Source organism: Ictalurus furcatus, chromosome 15 (assembly GCF_023375685.1).
Source record: "Ictalurus furcatus strain D&B chromosome 15, Billie_1.0, whole genome shotgun sequence".
In the NCBI taxonomy this organism is placed as follows: Eukaryota; Metazoa; Chordata; class Actinopteri; order Siluriformes; family Ictaluridae; genus Ictalurus; species Ictalurus furcatus.
Window position 1 is genome coordinate 15,795,809 of NC_071269.1, and position 15,847 is coordinate 15,811,655.

General features: G+C 41.3%; 1 protein-coding gene across 3 annotated transcripts in view; it reads left to right on the top strand.

Moving 5' to 3' along the window:
- lamb2 (laminin, beta 2 (laminin S)) overlaps positions 1–14,723 on the top strand; it is a 37,738-nt gene extending 23,015 nt beyond the window's left edge. For 2 of the 3 annotated variants that reach the window (XM_053642646.1, XM_053642645.1), the window contains 24 exons: positions 822–934; positions 1,335–1,414; positions 1,530–1,665; positions 1,814–1,972; positions 2,187–2,314; positions 2,541–2,670; positions 2,750–2,942; positions 3,067–3,210; positions 3,303–3,534; positions 4,819–4,982; positions 5,238–5,273; positions 6,625–6,849; positions 7,263–7,480; positions 7,628–7,724; positions 7,968–8,340; positions 9,177–9,361; positions 10,541–10,782; positions 10,867–11,067; positions 11,431–11,575; positions 12,092–12,299; positions 12,391–12,532; positions 12,608–12,784; positions 12,862–13,021; positions 13,787–14,723. In XM_053642646.1, the coding sequence (XP_053498621.1) occupies positions 822–934; positions 1,335–1,414; positions 1,530–1,665; positions 1,814–1,972; positions 2,187–2,314; positions 2,541–2,670; positions 2,750–2,942; positions 3,067–3,210; positions 3,303–3,534; positions 4,819–4,982; positions 5,238–5,273; positions 6,625–6,849; positions 7,263–7,480; positions 7,628–7,724; positions 7,968–8,340; positions 9,177–9,361; positions 10,541–10,782; positions 10,867–11,067; positions 11,431–11,575; positions 12,092–12,299; positions 12,391–12,532; positions 12,608–12,784; positions 12,862–13,021; positions 13,787–13,923 (4,025 nt within the window). In that variant the 3' untranslated portion in view covers positions 13,924–14,723. The remainder of the gene's footprint in view (positions 1–821; positions 935–1,334; positions 1,415–1,529; positions 1,666–1,813; positions 1,973–2,186; positions 2,315–2,540; positions 2,671–2,749; positions 2,943–3,066; positions 3,211–3,302; positions 3,535–4,818; positions 4,983–5,237; positions 5,274–6,624; positions 6,850–7,262; positions 7,481–7,627; positions 7,725–7,967; positions 8,341–9,176; positions 9,362–10,540; positions 10,783–10,866; positions 11,068–11,430; positions 11,576–12,091; positions 12,300–12,390; positions 12,533–12,607; positions 12,785–12,861; positions 13,022–13,786) is intronic. The other variant, XM_053642647.1, reaches the window with a different exon arrangement.
- The last annotated feature ends 1,124 nt before the right edge of the window (positions 14,724–15,847 follow it).

The window sequence follows — 15,847 nt, forward strand, 5'->3', positions numbered from 1 at the left end:
CTCAAACAAATCATATATAGAATGTCAAATAAAGTTAAAAATCGCTCATGTAAGTAATCATTCGAGAACTACAATGACAAAAACAAGCTACTTACATTTGTAGCCGGAAGCTGGCTGAGAGTTCGTCCCTCATTTCTCTCAAGCTGAGAGGCTTTAGAAAACGTCATTTCCAGTAAGGGAACACAGTGGGCATCGATGCTCTCTGGTTTTTGCATCGTGTGATTTTTTTAGGGAGTGAATCCTCCAGTGCGCTCTAACGTTAGTTTAACGCTAAAATTAGGCATGAGATAGTGTTGTACAAAAGCAGTATTTGTTGTAGTTATAGCCAACTTTTAAACACTGCAGTGATGTACTAAGTAGTAATTACTCTAACCTAAGCTGTCCCTAAATGGTTTGTGATATACATGTATCAGACATCGATAACACATTAATATCACAATACTGTGGTTATGTATCTAGATTGGTGACACATAATTACATTGTAACCACTGAAAGATAGGACCATCTCTGAAACTACTAATGCCATTATTAACTGAGGAATTCATGAAAATGTGCACACACAAAAGTGCTGTTAAACTTCAACTATAAGTTAGTTTGATTTAAAGGAAAAAAAAAGTTTTTTGTTCTTTTCTCCATACTTGAAATGTGTGAGAGTCCTTGTACACAGTAATCCCACATATGCCACAGAAGTACTAACTAGAGATTGGGTTTAGAAACTGCTGGAGTGTTGCCTTAAAATGTAATCTGTATTTTTTTTTTTGTGGCGGATGATTAATGCACCTCCTTGCTCTAAGTTCTCACCGTTTTTTTTCTCTCATCAGCATGTAGGTGTGACCCCAGGGGAACAGTCTCTGGCAGTCCCCAATGCGACCCTGTCCGAGGAGACTGCTTCTGCAAACGCATGGTCACTGGACGCACCTGCAACCAGTGCCTGGTAAATCCATTCGAGTTCAGTCACACACCAGGAAAAAAAAATGAGAACACTGTTTCAAAATGTATTTCTGATTTGTACTACATCTCCAGTTCAATAATAGTACACAGGAAAGTTGTGCTTGGCGTCTACATTTATCCCTCTGGTGTTGGTTTACGTGCAGCTTAAAACGGGTAGAATGAAAAAGAGATGCATTCTGGGATAAGACGAATAGCGGGGTGCCTTACACGTGTCTTCCATTCTCATCCGAATGCATTTAATCTGTGTACCTGATTTACCTAACTGACATATCATTTCAGGACATTAGTCATGGCATTGTTATAAATGAAATCGATTCTATATTATATTCAGGCATTCTTGCAGTCCTCATACTTGTCTGTTATTCTCTATGATCTTTTCCTAGCCAGAGCACTGGGCCTTAAGCCATGATGCCAGTGGCTGCAGAGCATGTGAATGTGATGTAGGTGGAGCTGTAGATAACCAGTAAGTGCTACGTTTACATGAAATATGTATAATACACCTGTTCAGCAGTGTATATGAGAATAACTTACGTATATACGTATATTACGTATTACGTATATCTCAACTTTCTTGCCAGGTGCTCAATGGAATCAGGCCAGTGTCGCTGCCGCAATCACTTGATGGGCCGCCAGTGCAACCAGGTAGAGACTGGGTATTTCTTCATGGCCCTGGACTACTATATCTATGAGGCTGAACTCGCCAAACTTGGTCAGGTAAGAGTAAACCTGAAAACAGACTAACTTACTGTCTCTAGAACTTAAATTCATGTTAGACAGCCATCCATGATAAAAAAAAAAAAAAAACGTAACTTATTATTATAATCTTTGTAAGTCAAATTGAGGCTAACGTGTGCATTTGTAGGGCTGCACTGTTGAGGAAAAGGAGTGGCAGTCAGGTCGACCAGCTTCTTGGACCGGCACTGGGTTTGCACGAGTTCCTGAAGGAAGCACTCTGGAGTTTTTCATCAACAACATTCCTTATTCCATGGAGTACGATGTTCTCATCCGCTATGAGCCTCAGGTAATGATCCTGTTCATGCTATCTCATGAAACTGTGTATAAAACTATATGCGTATACACAGCAAAATCACCAGTGTTGATTTAACACCCAGAGTGTTGAATTTACACCCTACAGTGTTTATATAAGTCCATTGGACTCAAATGAACACTCTGGGTGTTAATTCAACACTAGGGCTTTTACTGTGTACAAGTACATGTCCCTGTGTGTTTTATAGATGCCACAAGACTGGGACGAGGTGCGTATAAAAGTTATCAGGCCTGGTCCAATTCCCACCAGCAGCCCATGTGGAAACACCATCCCTGCAGATGATCTACTGACTGTCTCCCTGCCCTCTGGATCCAGGTCTGCTTTACACACACATATACATATCCTACAGAACTTTCATCCATGTGTATACTTCATTTAGCTTGTAAAAGTATAGGAATAGGAATCTAGAAATATGGTCTATATACCCAAGCCAAACCAAAAAGTCAACGAGGACATTCTTCTGTCCTCCACTAACCCTGGTGAGTAGTAATCTTGACTCTGGTTCTGACTTGGTTTCTATGGCTTCTGTATTGTTCTGCAGGTTCATGGTTCTGCCCCAGTCTGTGTGTTTGGAGAGAGGAGTGAGCTATACACTCCGTCTGGAGTTTATCAGCTATGCAGACAAAAATACCATTCCTGGCTTTAGCAATGCCAACATCCTGATAGACTCTGTAAGATCATTTTGATGTACTAATTTGAAATAAAGATCATAGAATTTCTGTCCTTTTATACCAAGTGTTCCTCATCCAGATCGCCCTGCTCCCTCGGTACAATTCCCTGGACATGTTTGTAGTTGGTGACCCCGCCTCTATCCTCCGGAAGCAAATGTACGAGCGTTACCGCTGCCATGAGAGTGCTAAGAGTGTGTCCCGCCCAGCCATGAGCGAAGTATGCGCTAAACTTATCTTTAGCATGTCAGCCATCATTAACGACGGAGCACTGCGTGAGTTACCTCACTAACAAGCAGGAAAAAGCGACTGAACGTTGCTGTGACCATAATTCCATATAGCCAGTTTTGACATTTGTTTATTTATTTACGTGTCTGTTTCTGTTCTTACTCCACCTAGCTTGCCAATGTGACCACCAGGGTTCACTCAGCTCTCAGTGTGATGTGCGTGGAGGTCAGTGTCCCTGTAGGCCTAATGTAATTGGCCGGCGCTGTGATAGGTGTGCTCCAGGAAGCTATGGCTTTGGACCTGCTGGATGCAAAGGTGAGATTTACACTTTGCAAAAAAATAGATTTTGCCACAATTAATGTGGAAAAATTTATGTACTTTCTTTCTTTGTTTCTTTCTTTCTTTAGCATGTGACTGTAGTCAGGAGGGCTCTCGCAGTCAATTCTGTGATCAGCGCACAGGGCAGTGTTCGTGCCTCCCAGGAGCATTCAGCCAGCGTTGCGATAGCTGCCAGGCCGGACACTGGGGCTTTCCCAGCTGCAGGCCATGTCAGTGTAACGGACATACAGAGGAATGCCACCAAAGAACTGGTGTCTGTCTCAATTGCAGGGGCCACACAGCTGGGGACCAATGTCAAAAGTAAGCAGAGGGCAAGAAAGACGACTGAACCTCCAGAACCCCATTTACGCTTACATCAAGCAGGCAATTAAAGATTAGTTTCCATTCCACTGTCAACATTTTTAAATTATATGTTTAATTTAATAGTTAATTATTAATCATTGAATTTAATAAACACATGATTTAGGTCACATGACATTGACTATTATCTGTATTTGTTTGTTAGTTACAGTTACATTTATATGGTGCTTTTCTTGACACTCAAACGCTTTACATAGTGGGGGGGTGGGGGTCTCCTCAACCACCACTAATGTGCAGTATCCACCTGGATGATGTGACGGCAGCCATAGTGCGCCAGAACGCCCACCACACACCAGCTATTAGTGGAGAGGAGAGAGTGATGTAGCCAATTCAGAGATGGGGATTATTAGGGGGCCATGGTAGAGAAGGGCCAGTGGGGGAATTTTGCCAGAACACCGGGGTATACCCTTACTCTTTTACGATAAGTGTCATGGGATTTTTAATGACCACAGAGATTCAGGACTTCGGTTTAACATCTCATCTGAAAGATGATGCTATTTTTACAGTATAGTGTCACCATCACTATACTGGGGCATTAGACCCCACACAGACCACAGGGTGAGCACCCCCTGCTGGACTCCCTAATACCACTTCCAGCAGCAACCTTAGTTTTCCCCAGGAGGTCTCCCATCCAGGTACTGGCCTGGCTTAGCTTCAGTGGGAATCCAGGCAAAAGCTGCAGGGTGAATCCCAAATACAGTAGCTTGTGTAATGGAGTCACACTGGGAGATGGGTTGGAATCCATGTTGCAGAAGTTTTTATTAAACAAATCCAAAACACAAGGCTCAATCCTGGTTTATAAAATAGGAAGGGTTCAGTAACAGGTAAACAGTCCAAAAGGCAAACAAGACAGAAGGGTAATCCAAAAAACATAAATCCAGAAACACAGTCAATAGGTCATAACAAGAAGCTAAACTAGATTAATTAGACAAACACTCGGTACAGCAGGCAGTACTACGCAGTGAGTCTCACAAAGCACATGGCCTATAAACCTATACACTGGAAGTGCAATGAATTCATTTATATGAGTTTGACCTATCCTGTCATAAAGGGATATTTGTTAAAATGCAGCATGATAAAAACCAGATCATTCCAAAGGGTTCACAAGTTGGTTGTGGATGATTTAACTGAGAAGTAACAGAAAAGCTAGATAGAAGGTTGTAACCTACATGAAATCATGTATTTCTGTAACCAGCTTTTTTATTATTATTATTTTTATTTCAGGTGTGCTAATGGATACTATGGAAACCCAGTGTTGGGTTCAGGAAGCAGATGTCAGCCATGCCCTTGTCCAGATGGACCTGAGAGTGGACGTCACTTTGCTGCCTCCTGTTACCAAGACAACCATAGCAGACAGGTGGTCTGCAACTGTAAACAGGGCTACACAGGTGCGTTCTGCCAATCCTCATAGCTAAAGAATAAGAAATAGATGCAGGAGGTTGTGCGAGAAAAGATTTTATCTGTAAGATAAAATAAGATGCATTAGTGGTGGTCGATGACATGTTAGTTAGCAACTTTCCCTGAGCCCAACTGCATTTGCATTTGTCAGGGTGCAAAGATCACATGGTATAACCCTTGTTTTGGCTTTGGACTGAAGCAGATGTTTCTGTTATTTTCCCCTCATCCTTCTTGAATATACACAGGAATTGTTAAGCGCTCAGGAGGGACTGTCCTCAAGCGTGAGTAGCCCTGGAGACACCCCCCCACCCCACCCCACCCCACCCCACCCCCCCTCCCACCTGAGCTACCCAACCTCCACAACTCTTTCTTTCCTACCTGCGCATGGCTTCAGCACCCAACCCCTTTATGGTGCTGTGCCTCTATACATGCAGTTTAATTATACAGAGCCCCAATAGCTGATCCAAGCGTGAACATGCGTGAACGGAACTGTAGCGCCTTTACCTGAATCAGTGTTTGAGCAGTGAAGTTGTCACTTGCAATTGCTGACTTGCTTGTGTTGTCTGGCTGTTAGACACTTAGCAGTAGGTACATGATTATTTTCAAAGGGCTACTTCAAACACTGTCTTGGCTAAAATCAGTGACATTGTTGTACTCATGTTGATGCTATATAACATAAGCTGCTTTCCGGGAGGTAATTTGTCCTTATAGATCTAATGACTGCACTGGGATACAAGCCCCTGTGCTTGTATAACTAAAGCTGATATCTCCTGGACAGTGTCCTCTTAAGACATGTATCTGGTTTTAAAACACTAAAATGGCACCCATACAATAAATACCCTCTCTCTATTTAGTTTAGATTTCTAAAACATTTACTCCCAAAATTTGTATGTCAAAGAGTGTCATTTCCAACACAAAACTACCCATTAGACCAGTTCTTTGTATATAATAATAATTAGTATTGCTACATGTCTGTGAACTGGGCTCCAGATGTTCAGTAAATACTTGAACAATATTATTCTGGACAAAAAGGAACATTGTTTATTCCAAATATGATTTTGTATTTTGGCCAACCAAATTTTCTGTCAAATCCAGATCCAATCGGCAGCCCCTTCATCCTTCATCAGAGGGAAATGCCAGGAATGTTTTCCTGTCATATGAAGCTTTTCTGCTCTGTTTCATATGAAAGTCACACCTTCATTGTATCTGCCAAAAAGACTACAAAGGAGCTTTGGTGTTCTGGCTAATAAACAGATTCCTGCTACAGTAATCCCATCCATGCTTATCTCTGCTGTTGTTGACATGTAGGAATTGGCTCAGGAGGAGTTTCTGCATGAACGTCATGTATTGTTTTTGCATTGGTTTACATTTTCCCCATATTCTTTTTAGTTTGGTATAGTCCATTTGACTTTTATATGTAAAACTTCATTGACCTAGCACATTAACTGCTCTCTTATATGCCATAAACAGGACATTTGAACAAAACAAAAAAATACCTTACCTAATCATGCTTATCATTACGACCATCTAATATCTGTTCATTATAAAGTGTTCTCCTTGCATCTCACCCTAGCACTAACCTGTTCCTCGTATCATTGTTTATTTCTTGTAAAGTAACTCTTTAACCAACAGGTGCGCGCTGTGAGGATTGTGCCCCTGGTTACTATGGTAATCCCTCTCAGCCCGGTGGCCGCTGCCAGCCATGTCGCTGTAGTAACAACATCGACCTATCAGATCCTGAGTCATGTGACAGGCGGACTGGGGAGTGTCTCAAATGTCTCTACAACACTGAGGGACCTGAGTGTGCGGTGTGTAAGAGCGGCTACTATGGCGATGCTTCTCGTCGCAACTGCAGGAGTAAGTAAAGTAGATTTTTTAGTTTTTGTTGCCTTGTCTGAAATTTTAGTGAATGCAGTTTAGTGCACTTGTAAAATCCCACAATGCACCCCAATAAATAGTGTCCATAATGCTCTCTACTATTTGAAGACTGTTACTGATAGTCAGTCATGTGATGTGTTGGATGCAACCACAGTTAATGTTATTCCATGTTATTTTACTATTACAGAATCACATTCATACAAGCCGTGTAATGTAGAAAATCATTATAGCATGTTAATGATATAGGAAGCAGTGTCTAGAATGATGTCTAAAAGGGGTAATTAAATAACACACTCTTCACACTTTTGCCACATACATACCTGCCACATACAGACCTGCTCATCATTTTGCCATATACATACTTGCTTATGCTATGTTTTTTCTTTTCCCAGAGTGCACTTGCAACTTCCTGGGCACAGAGCGAAGTCAGTGTCTATCCCGAGATGACTGTCTGTGCCAGCGTGCCACAGGACAGTGCCAGTGTCTGCCTCATGTCATTGGACTCACCTGTGATCACTGCGCACCAAACTACTGGAACCTGGCCGGTGGCCACGGATGTGAACCCTGCAACTGTGACCCCAACAATGCCTACACATCAGCCTGCAACGAGGTACCTATCTCTCTCTCAATCAGTTAATAATAATAACGTTGATCACATTTGCTTTTGCGTGTTTTAGAGGTTGTTTAGATCAGTGTGGTTTCAAAGCGGTTGCTTTTGGGATACATCATTCTTTTGAGCATGAACTGTCGTTCACAGTTCACAGGCCACTGTCAGTGTCGTGATGGCTTTGGTGGAAAGACTTGCAGGGACTGCCAGGAGAACTTCTGGGGTGATCCTAGAATCCTCTGCAGAGGTATGTCACACACTGAATGAAATTGAATATAGCACTCTTATGGGAGCTGCTCCTTCTGTTTGTTACCCATATTTATCTGAATTTCATTAGTAGTAACATAATGCCATTTGAAATAGTTATTTGTATAAGTAAGAATCAAGAGTTGCATCATCTCAATTCTGTTTCATTAGAAACATTACACTGAAGTCATCTAGAATCAATACTAAAGCTTGTTTGATTTTCTCTGCCTCTTTCCTTCCGCAGCTTGTGACTGTGACTCTCAGGGCATTGAGACTTCGCAGTGTGACCGTTTAACAGGTCACTGCGCTTGCCGGCAGGGTGTATCAGGTGTCCGGTGTGATCAGTGTGCCCGTGGTTTCTCAGGCATGTTTCCTGCTTGCCAGCCTTGCCATCAATGTTTTGGGGACTGGGATCGCATTGTCCAAGATCTAGCTACGAGGACTAAGGCCCTTGTAGCGCGGGCTCAGGAGATCCAGACTACAGGCCTGACTGGAGCCTATGAGAAGCAATTTAGGGAGCTGGAAGAGAAGCTGGCACAAGCACGGGGCATTGTCAATGCCCGTAACGCCACTGCCGAAGCTGTGACCAACCTAATGGGCATGATAGAGTACCTCAGGTACAAGATGAATTTACCATATAACTAAATAGCAGTGTAGAGTTTAAGTTATTACAGTTTGGTCAAATTTTCAGTTTGGTATTATGCACAGTTATGTAAACTTAAATAAAAAAAACCTTCCCAATTTTTTTCATTATTGAGAAGCACCAGAAAGGGAATGTATGGGGGAAACCACTGGGAACTAATTGGCTAATAATTAGCATGTTATAATAACTTTGACCACAAGGGGCAGCTGATTTTCCCCCCCTTACTCATTATAGGACCAGGTGAAAAAAATAGTGATAACTTTGTAGTGATAGTGATAACTGGCTATCATTTGGCGAGACAGGATGGAAGACAGCAGGTGCCTTTTATGCTTTTGCATCCTGTGCAATCAGGTGTTGCTCTTGTTGTTGGATTACTAAAAAATGATTAATCATTTCACTATATAAAATATTGTGTAGTGTTGCATTTTTGAAAGTCTCTTAAGTAGCAAGCTTATGATGAGGCTAGCAGCGCAAAACAATTCCAGTTCTGTCACACTTGGCTCATCAGGTTCACGGCCACACAAACTGGAACTTGAGCTGAACCAGAATAAAGTGGAACAAATGTGGGTATTAGAGAATACGTAGGCTATACATTACCCAAAAGTATAAAAGGCAGCAACCTTCTGCTAACCTGTAATAGGCCAGCGACTGTAGGCCACATGGGACACTACAGACATCGTTTTAAATGATCTAGAATTATTAGCAACTCTTTTTCTTCACCTGTCTTCTGATTCCTGAGCATTCAGGGCTTCTGTATTTAGGTAACAACATCATAAACTCTAACACCTCTTTGTTGTTGTACTCTTCTAGGTCTCGCATTGGTGAGGCAACAGACACCCTGACCCAGCTGGAGGGAGACCTAACTGCAGTGCAAGACAGTAACTATGAAGCCAGCAGTCAGCTGAGCTCATTGGAGAGAGAGGCCAAAGAGCTCAACCTCAGCTCTGAGAGGCTCAACAACCAGCTTGACATCCTAAAAAATTCTAACTTTTTGGGTGAGACATTAGACTATACAAGTGCACTGGTCCTAGTTAAAAACCATTTACCATAGCCTAGCCGTATTACACTATTTTACTGTGTGTCCATTAGTGATGGGAGAAAGGAATCTTTTCAAAGCTTCGAATCAATTGAACCAATTGCTTTGCAAAATGATTCACTGTTTCGAAGCGTTCGAAACACAACACGCTGGCGTCACCTGCTGGTCAAAACGGTGTAAAAGCAAGGAGATCTAGGCCCAAATATAATGATACCTTATACAAAACAATTGCAAATATCTTCACAACAGTGTAATGTTTTCAATATAATTTACAAATCATTAAATGCCATTAAATATTAGTGTTTGTATTCTGTGTTTTAGTCAGGGTCTTTGCTAATCAGATAATTTACATGAAATTTCTTGCAAATCCTTTTTAATTCTACGCACATGTTTTTCATTAAAGCTGCCTATAAAACAGTAGCAGAATGAAGGGGTAATGTTATGACTCAGGAGAAGGGAGCATGATGATGTTAAGGACCAGGTATGGTTTGTAACAATGCACTTTATTTATTTTACATATGTTGTTTCAAACCTTATAAACCTGTGTGTGAAAGGGAAGTTATGTTTTAGAAAAATAAAACTGTGACAAGAATAAAACAAGACAAAAATGTCATTATGCATTTTTATTTAAGAACAGAAGTTCTTAACACACTTTCAACTTGGCTTGTTTGTTTTATAGTAAAAATCTGGCAGGATTTCACATCAGGTGATTAACTAGGCATCCTGAAGTGAGCACTGATCATGGATCAGTACAAACACAATTTATTAACATACATAATAAAACTGACCTGAAATCAGTTAAAACTATAGTAGACACTGGTTCAACGATTCACTTTGAGATCAACACACCCTAGTGGCAACCATCGGCATAATGACATAACGAAGCCTCATTTGCTGAAATCATTTGACTTGCCCAATTTGATACCACGCTGTGAACCACTGATTCGAAACAAATGATTTGCAAAGGTTTCACGGAGCAGTGTTTCAAAAGCAGCCATCACTAGTGTCAATATGGCACCTGTCCATAATGCCTGAAGTCCAACCATTCTAAACGTTGGTGATACCTGCTACAATATAAGATTCTATGTAATGTTTGTTTGAAAAGATGCCAATACTCACATTATGCTTGCTACTACAGGTGCCTACGATAGCATCCGTGCCTCATACAACAAGTCACATGACGCAGAGCGACGCACCAACCAGTCCACTACCGACATCCCAAGCACCGTAAGCCAATCAGCAGACACCCGCAGGAAGACAGAGCGACGAATGGCGATGAATAAAGATGACTTCAATCGTAAGAACGCCGCAAACAAGCGAGCCCTCACTGACCTGAATAAAAAAGTCCAGAATCTAGATATAAAGAAGATCAATGAGAAGGTGAGGGGAAACCTTTGATAGAGTCTCTCCCTCACGTGAACACAAATAATCCGATGCTTATGTCATGCTTATGTCATCACTCAGGTATGCGGAGCTCCAGGTGACGTCCCATGTTCAGAGAGCCCTTGTGGTGGTGTTGATTGTCGGGATGATGAGCGCAGACACTGTGGAGGGTTGAACTGTAATGGAGCTGTTGCTGTGGCTGACAATGCCTTGGAGAGATCCAAACATGCAGAAAAAGAGCTCGTTAAAGCCATGGGAGAAGTGGAGGACCTCTTTAAGCAGGTGCTTCAAGTAGCTGTATTACTATTTTGTTATTGCGTAAGTTGTAGGACTTGTAGGTATGGTGGTGCAGCGGGTAGCGTTGCCACCTCACAGCTGCAGAGCCCCTGGTTCGATCCTGAGCTCAGGTTGCTGTATATGTAGAGTTTCAGACGTTCTTCACATGGCTGTGTGGTCTTGCAGCCAAGGTTCTCAAGATAGTCTCTGGATTCTACCGCAACCTGAAGCAGTAACTGAAAATTAATGAAAGAATAAATAAATATACTTGTTCTCACCTAAATTTCACCAGTATCACTGTGTCAGATAATAAAACGAAGAGATCAAAGTGTTTCAGGGAACTTAAACATTTATTTTTTACTTATTCAGGTGGCAGATGCCAAAACAAAGGCTCAGGAGGCCAAGGATAAAGCCCAGGCTGCTCTGATGAAAGCCAGCGATACCAAGAACAAAGTGGAACGATCTAACGACGACTTGCGTGACCTCATCAAACAGATTCGTACCTTCCTCATGCGTGAGTTTTTACCTCCAGTTATTAACTACATATATGACATGTACCATCACAAATAGTTAACAGTTTACAAGCAGTCTCCAGAGTGACCTGTCAGATGTGACGAAGCAGTGGTCTCTAACTTTTAACAGGCTGTGCTCAAAACACTGACAGATTTGTCACTGCTTCAGGATTCACTGTAATTCTAAATTATTATAAGGTGAAAATCACACTGAGAGTGCATATATAATCAGTTTGTGGTTTGCTTATTATGTACTGTGTCTGCAAGAAAGAATAGAGACTAATAGAATCACGTTCTACAACACCTTTAATGAAAGGCTTTGACAGTACACTCATGACTTATACAAAGGGATATTTCTGAGAATCATAACATATGCAAATGTTAACATAAAAATGTGGGCTTAAAATACAAATTGGTAAATTTATATATAAAGTTGTAGTTTTACCAGTTTTTTTTTATTAAACAACTAATATTTGGGTAATTTGGTTTCTGTAACCGATTGCACGTTTGAATTACAGAAGAGGGAGCTGACCCAGACAGCATTGAGGCTGTGGCAAATCAGGTTCTTGAGCTGTCCATTCCAGCCTCACCCCAGCAAATCAGACACCTAGCTGATGAGATAAAAGACCGTGTCCGAAGTCTGTCCAACGTCGATGCTATTCTTGATCAGACTCAGGAGGATGTTCGCAAAGCAGAACAACTGCTTACAAAAGCCAGAAATGCTAAGTATGTGTGTGGTTTTTTTCGGGGTTTTTTATGCAAGATGTGTAGTTTTAGGTTAAAGGTTCTAATGTTGTTGTTTTTTTTGTTTCTGTAGGAATAAAGCAGACAGAGTGAAGAACACAGCAGACAGTGTGAAACAGGCACTCGATGATGCTCGTAAAGCTCAGGCAGCTGCTGAGAAGGCTATACAGAGAGCAAGGGATGACATTGGCATGACTGAGAACCGATTGGCTCAGGTACAACTTCCTAAGACTTCTGTTTAAGTTTGAGTTGTTGATATGTTTAGTCTGACAAACTTTCTCAATTCAAAGATTCAGTCTGAGACATCAGCTAGTGAGAAGGGCCTGAATGAGGCCAAGAACAAGCTGGGGCATCTGGGACAGCAGATAGAAGCCTTAAAGGCCAAACAGGCCAACAATGGCATGGTTGCAGCTCGAGCTAAGGATAGCGCCACCATGGCACAAAACAAGGCTAATGCAGCAAAACAGGTATGTGGACTTCACTTCATTGGTGGTTTGTGTACCAGTCTTCCTCTCATCCCAAATTTGTCCACTGTCATGTTCAGGATCTAGATGGTGAACTTTCAGATAAATACCGCAGTGTTCAAGATCTAGTTAACAGGAAGGCGAGCGCAGTGCAGGATGCCAAGAACAAAGCAGAGCGACTAAGAGATGAAGCAAAGCAGCTGCTTAAGGATGCCCAAGACAAACTGCATAGACTGGCAGGTGAGTGAGAGAGAGAGTGAATTAGGGTAATTCCTGGGTCATCCTGGGTGTAGTTCATGAATAAACCAATTAAGATCTGTCACATATAGGGTGATTGCTATATCAATGGTTCAATATACACTACCGGTCAAAAGTTTGGAGACACTTGACTGAAATGTTTCTCATGATCTTAAAAACCTTTTGATCTGAAGGTGCATGATTAAACGTGTGAAATCGGTGTTGTAGACAAAAATATAATCGTGCAAATATATTCATTTCTTTCATTAGAAAACAAATTGGATGTGTTGATATTTATGTAGAACACAAACAGAAAGTGAAACTGAAATTGAACACACACAGGCATATTTGAATGTGTAATCTACTCTTGCAAGCTACAAACTAACTACTACATGCAGTTTTGCACTCAGGTCTCCTTTGGTGAACAGTGGACTAGTTCAACAAACAGACTTCATGTTAAAACCACAATGAACTTTCTGTTACTTTCACACTATCCGGTGTTACCCAGATGACGATGGGTTCCCTTATGAGTCTGGTTCCTCTCAAGGTTTCTTCCTAATTTAAACTTAGGGAGTTTTTCCTTGCCACCTTCGCCACCGGCTCGCCCAATAGGGATAAATTCACACACTTAAAATTTGTATCCTGTGTTTATATGTTTCTGTAAAGCTGCTTTGAGACAATGCCCATTGTTAAAAGCTCTGCACAAATAAAATTGTATTGAAATGAATTGAAATTGAATTAACTCCCGTTTTCGATGTGTTTTCGTAGAACTTGAGAAAGACTATGAGGAGAATCAGAAGACATTGCAGGCCAAAGCCAGGCAGCTTGATGGCCTGGAGGACAAAATGAAGATGATTCTGGATGCCATCAACAAGCAAATCCAGATCTATAATACCTGCCAGTAAACTGCCTGCCAGTCACCGCAAGAGCAGAGGACACAAAACTGGCACTAGTCAAGACTTTGAATGTGTACCTATGGACGAGCACTACTATTGTTGTTGTTGTTGTTGTTGTTGTTATTATTATTCACAGTAGTAGTAATGTTTCTTAATCATAGAGACCAGCAGTGATGTTCTGATATTGGCCAACATAACATACAGGACATATTTTAGGCAGATTTTTAGCAATATGGATCTGAAAAAGCCAGATATTAGAAAAATGCAAAATAAGGGAGGCACACCACATGTTGCCATGCTTTCTAATAGAAAACCTTCAAAGTTCCAACCCATATTTAACACTACAGATTGCTCTACTTCTAAAGATATTGACTAAGGTTTGAACAACTGCTCAGCATGGGACATCTCTAGAAGGAAGTTGGGTAAAAAATTTAATCTGCCTGTCAGGTTTAACACACAAAAGGTTTGATCATCTAATAAGTATTGTTCATTGTGATTCATTGAATCATGAAGTGAATTACACACTGATAAACCCTTCAAGGCAAGGTGTGAGCTACACTGGAAGTGCTACTTTTGTAACAGTCCTCGTTTTTCAGTAACACCTACTACTCACTGTTTGAAAATGAATTCATCCTCAGTTCAGTAAATTCACTCTTACATCCTAGTTCAGAGTCATTAATGTTTTGCTGTCTAATACGGTTATGGGGGGAATAAATTAAATTGCAGTAACTAATAATGCCTTAGTTATTTAAATATTTAATGTTGTTTTATGTTTAAGAAATAATTATTTACATATCATGCTTAGACTACTACACCACATTATACTGGACCAGGATAAAGCAGTTACTGTAGATGAATGAATGAAATGTTTAGACCTTGCCCCTTAAAAAGGCTTTTCCTGTTGTAAAATAAAAGAATAATAATAATAATAGTCACATCATCCATGTCTTCCATTACTCCTCTGCAGATGTTGCAACACTGCTTGAAATGTGTCATATGCAATGGGTCAATAAATAATTCTCTTTTCACCAAAGGTTTGTAGTTATAGTTGTACTTACTGAGCCTTAAAGAGTTATTTTGAAAATAAGAGACCAACTGGCATATGCTACAAATATCAGATTTAAGAATGACTACTTTCCCCTTAATAAAAAAATTAATTTCAACACTGTGTAATAATCATTACGAGCGATTCATTCGCCATGGGATCTTCCATCCATCTTCTATACCGCTTATCCTTCCTTCAGGGTCACGGGGGAAACCTGGAGCCTATCCCAGGGAGCATCAGGCACAAGGCATGGTACACCCTGGACAGGGGGCCAATCCATCGCAGGGCACACTCACATACACATTCATAAACCCATTCATACACTACGGACACTTTGGACACGCCAATCAGCCTACCATGCGTGTCTTTGGACTGGGGGAGGAAACCGGAGTACCCGGAGGAAACACTGGAGGAAACCCCCCGCAGCACGGGGAGAACATACAAACTCCGCACACAGGGCCACGGTGGGAATCGAACCCCCGACTCTGGAGGTGTGAGGCGAACGTGCTAACCACTACCACTTTATGCTTTGCGCTGCTGCTACAAGATTAGCTAATTGGATATTTGCATGAATTTGCATGTGTACAGGTGTTCCTAATGAAGTGGTCAGTGAGTGAAGTAAGTAATACTTTTCAGAATAGCAGGTGGAGTGAGTGAGAAGGGTCTGTCTACAAGGAACGCCCATTACCACCCTGCTGGTGGGGAAAACAATAGAAACCATCACACAAATTCTAATGGTTTCCACTACAAATACCATTACAAACCATTAGCTAACCATTTAAATCATTACCATTATTGGTCCTTAATGGTATCCAGACATAACATGCCACCATTAGAAGGCAACAAATTACCAGTAGAGCCCCACAGGGAGCATTACAGTTTCCATTA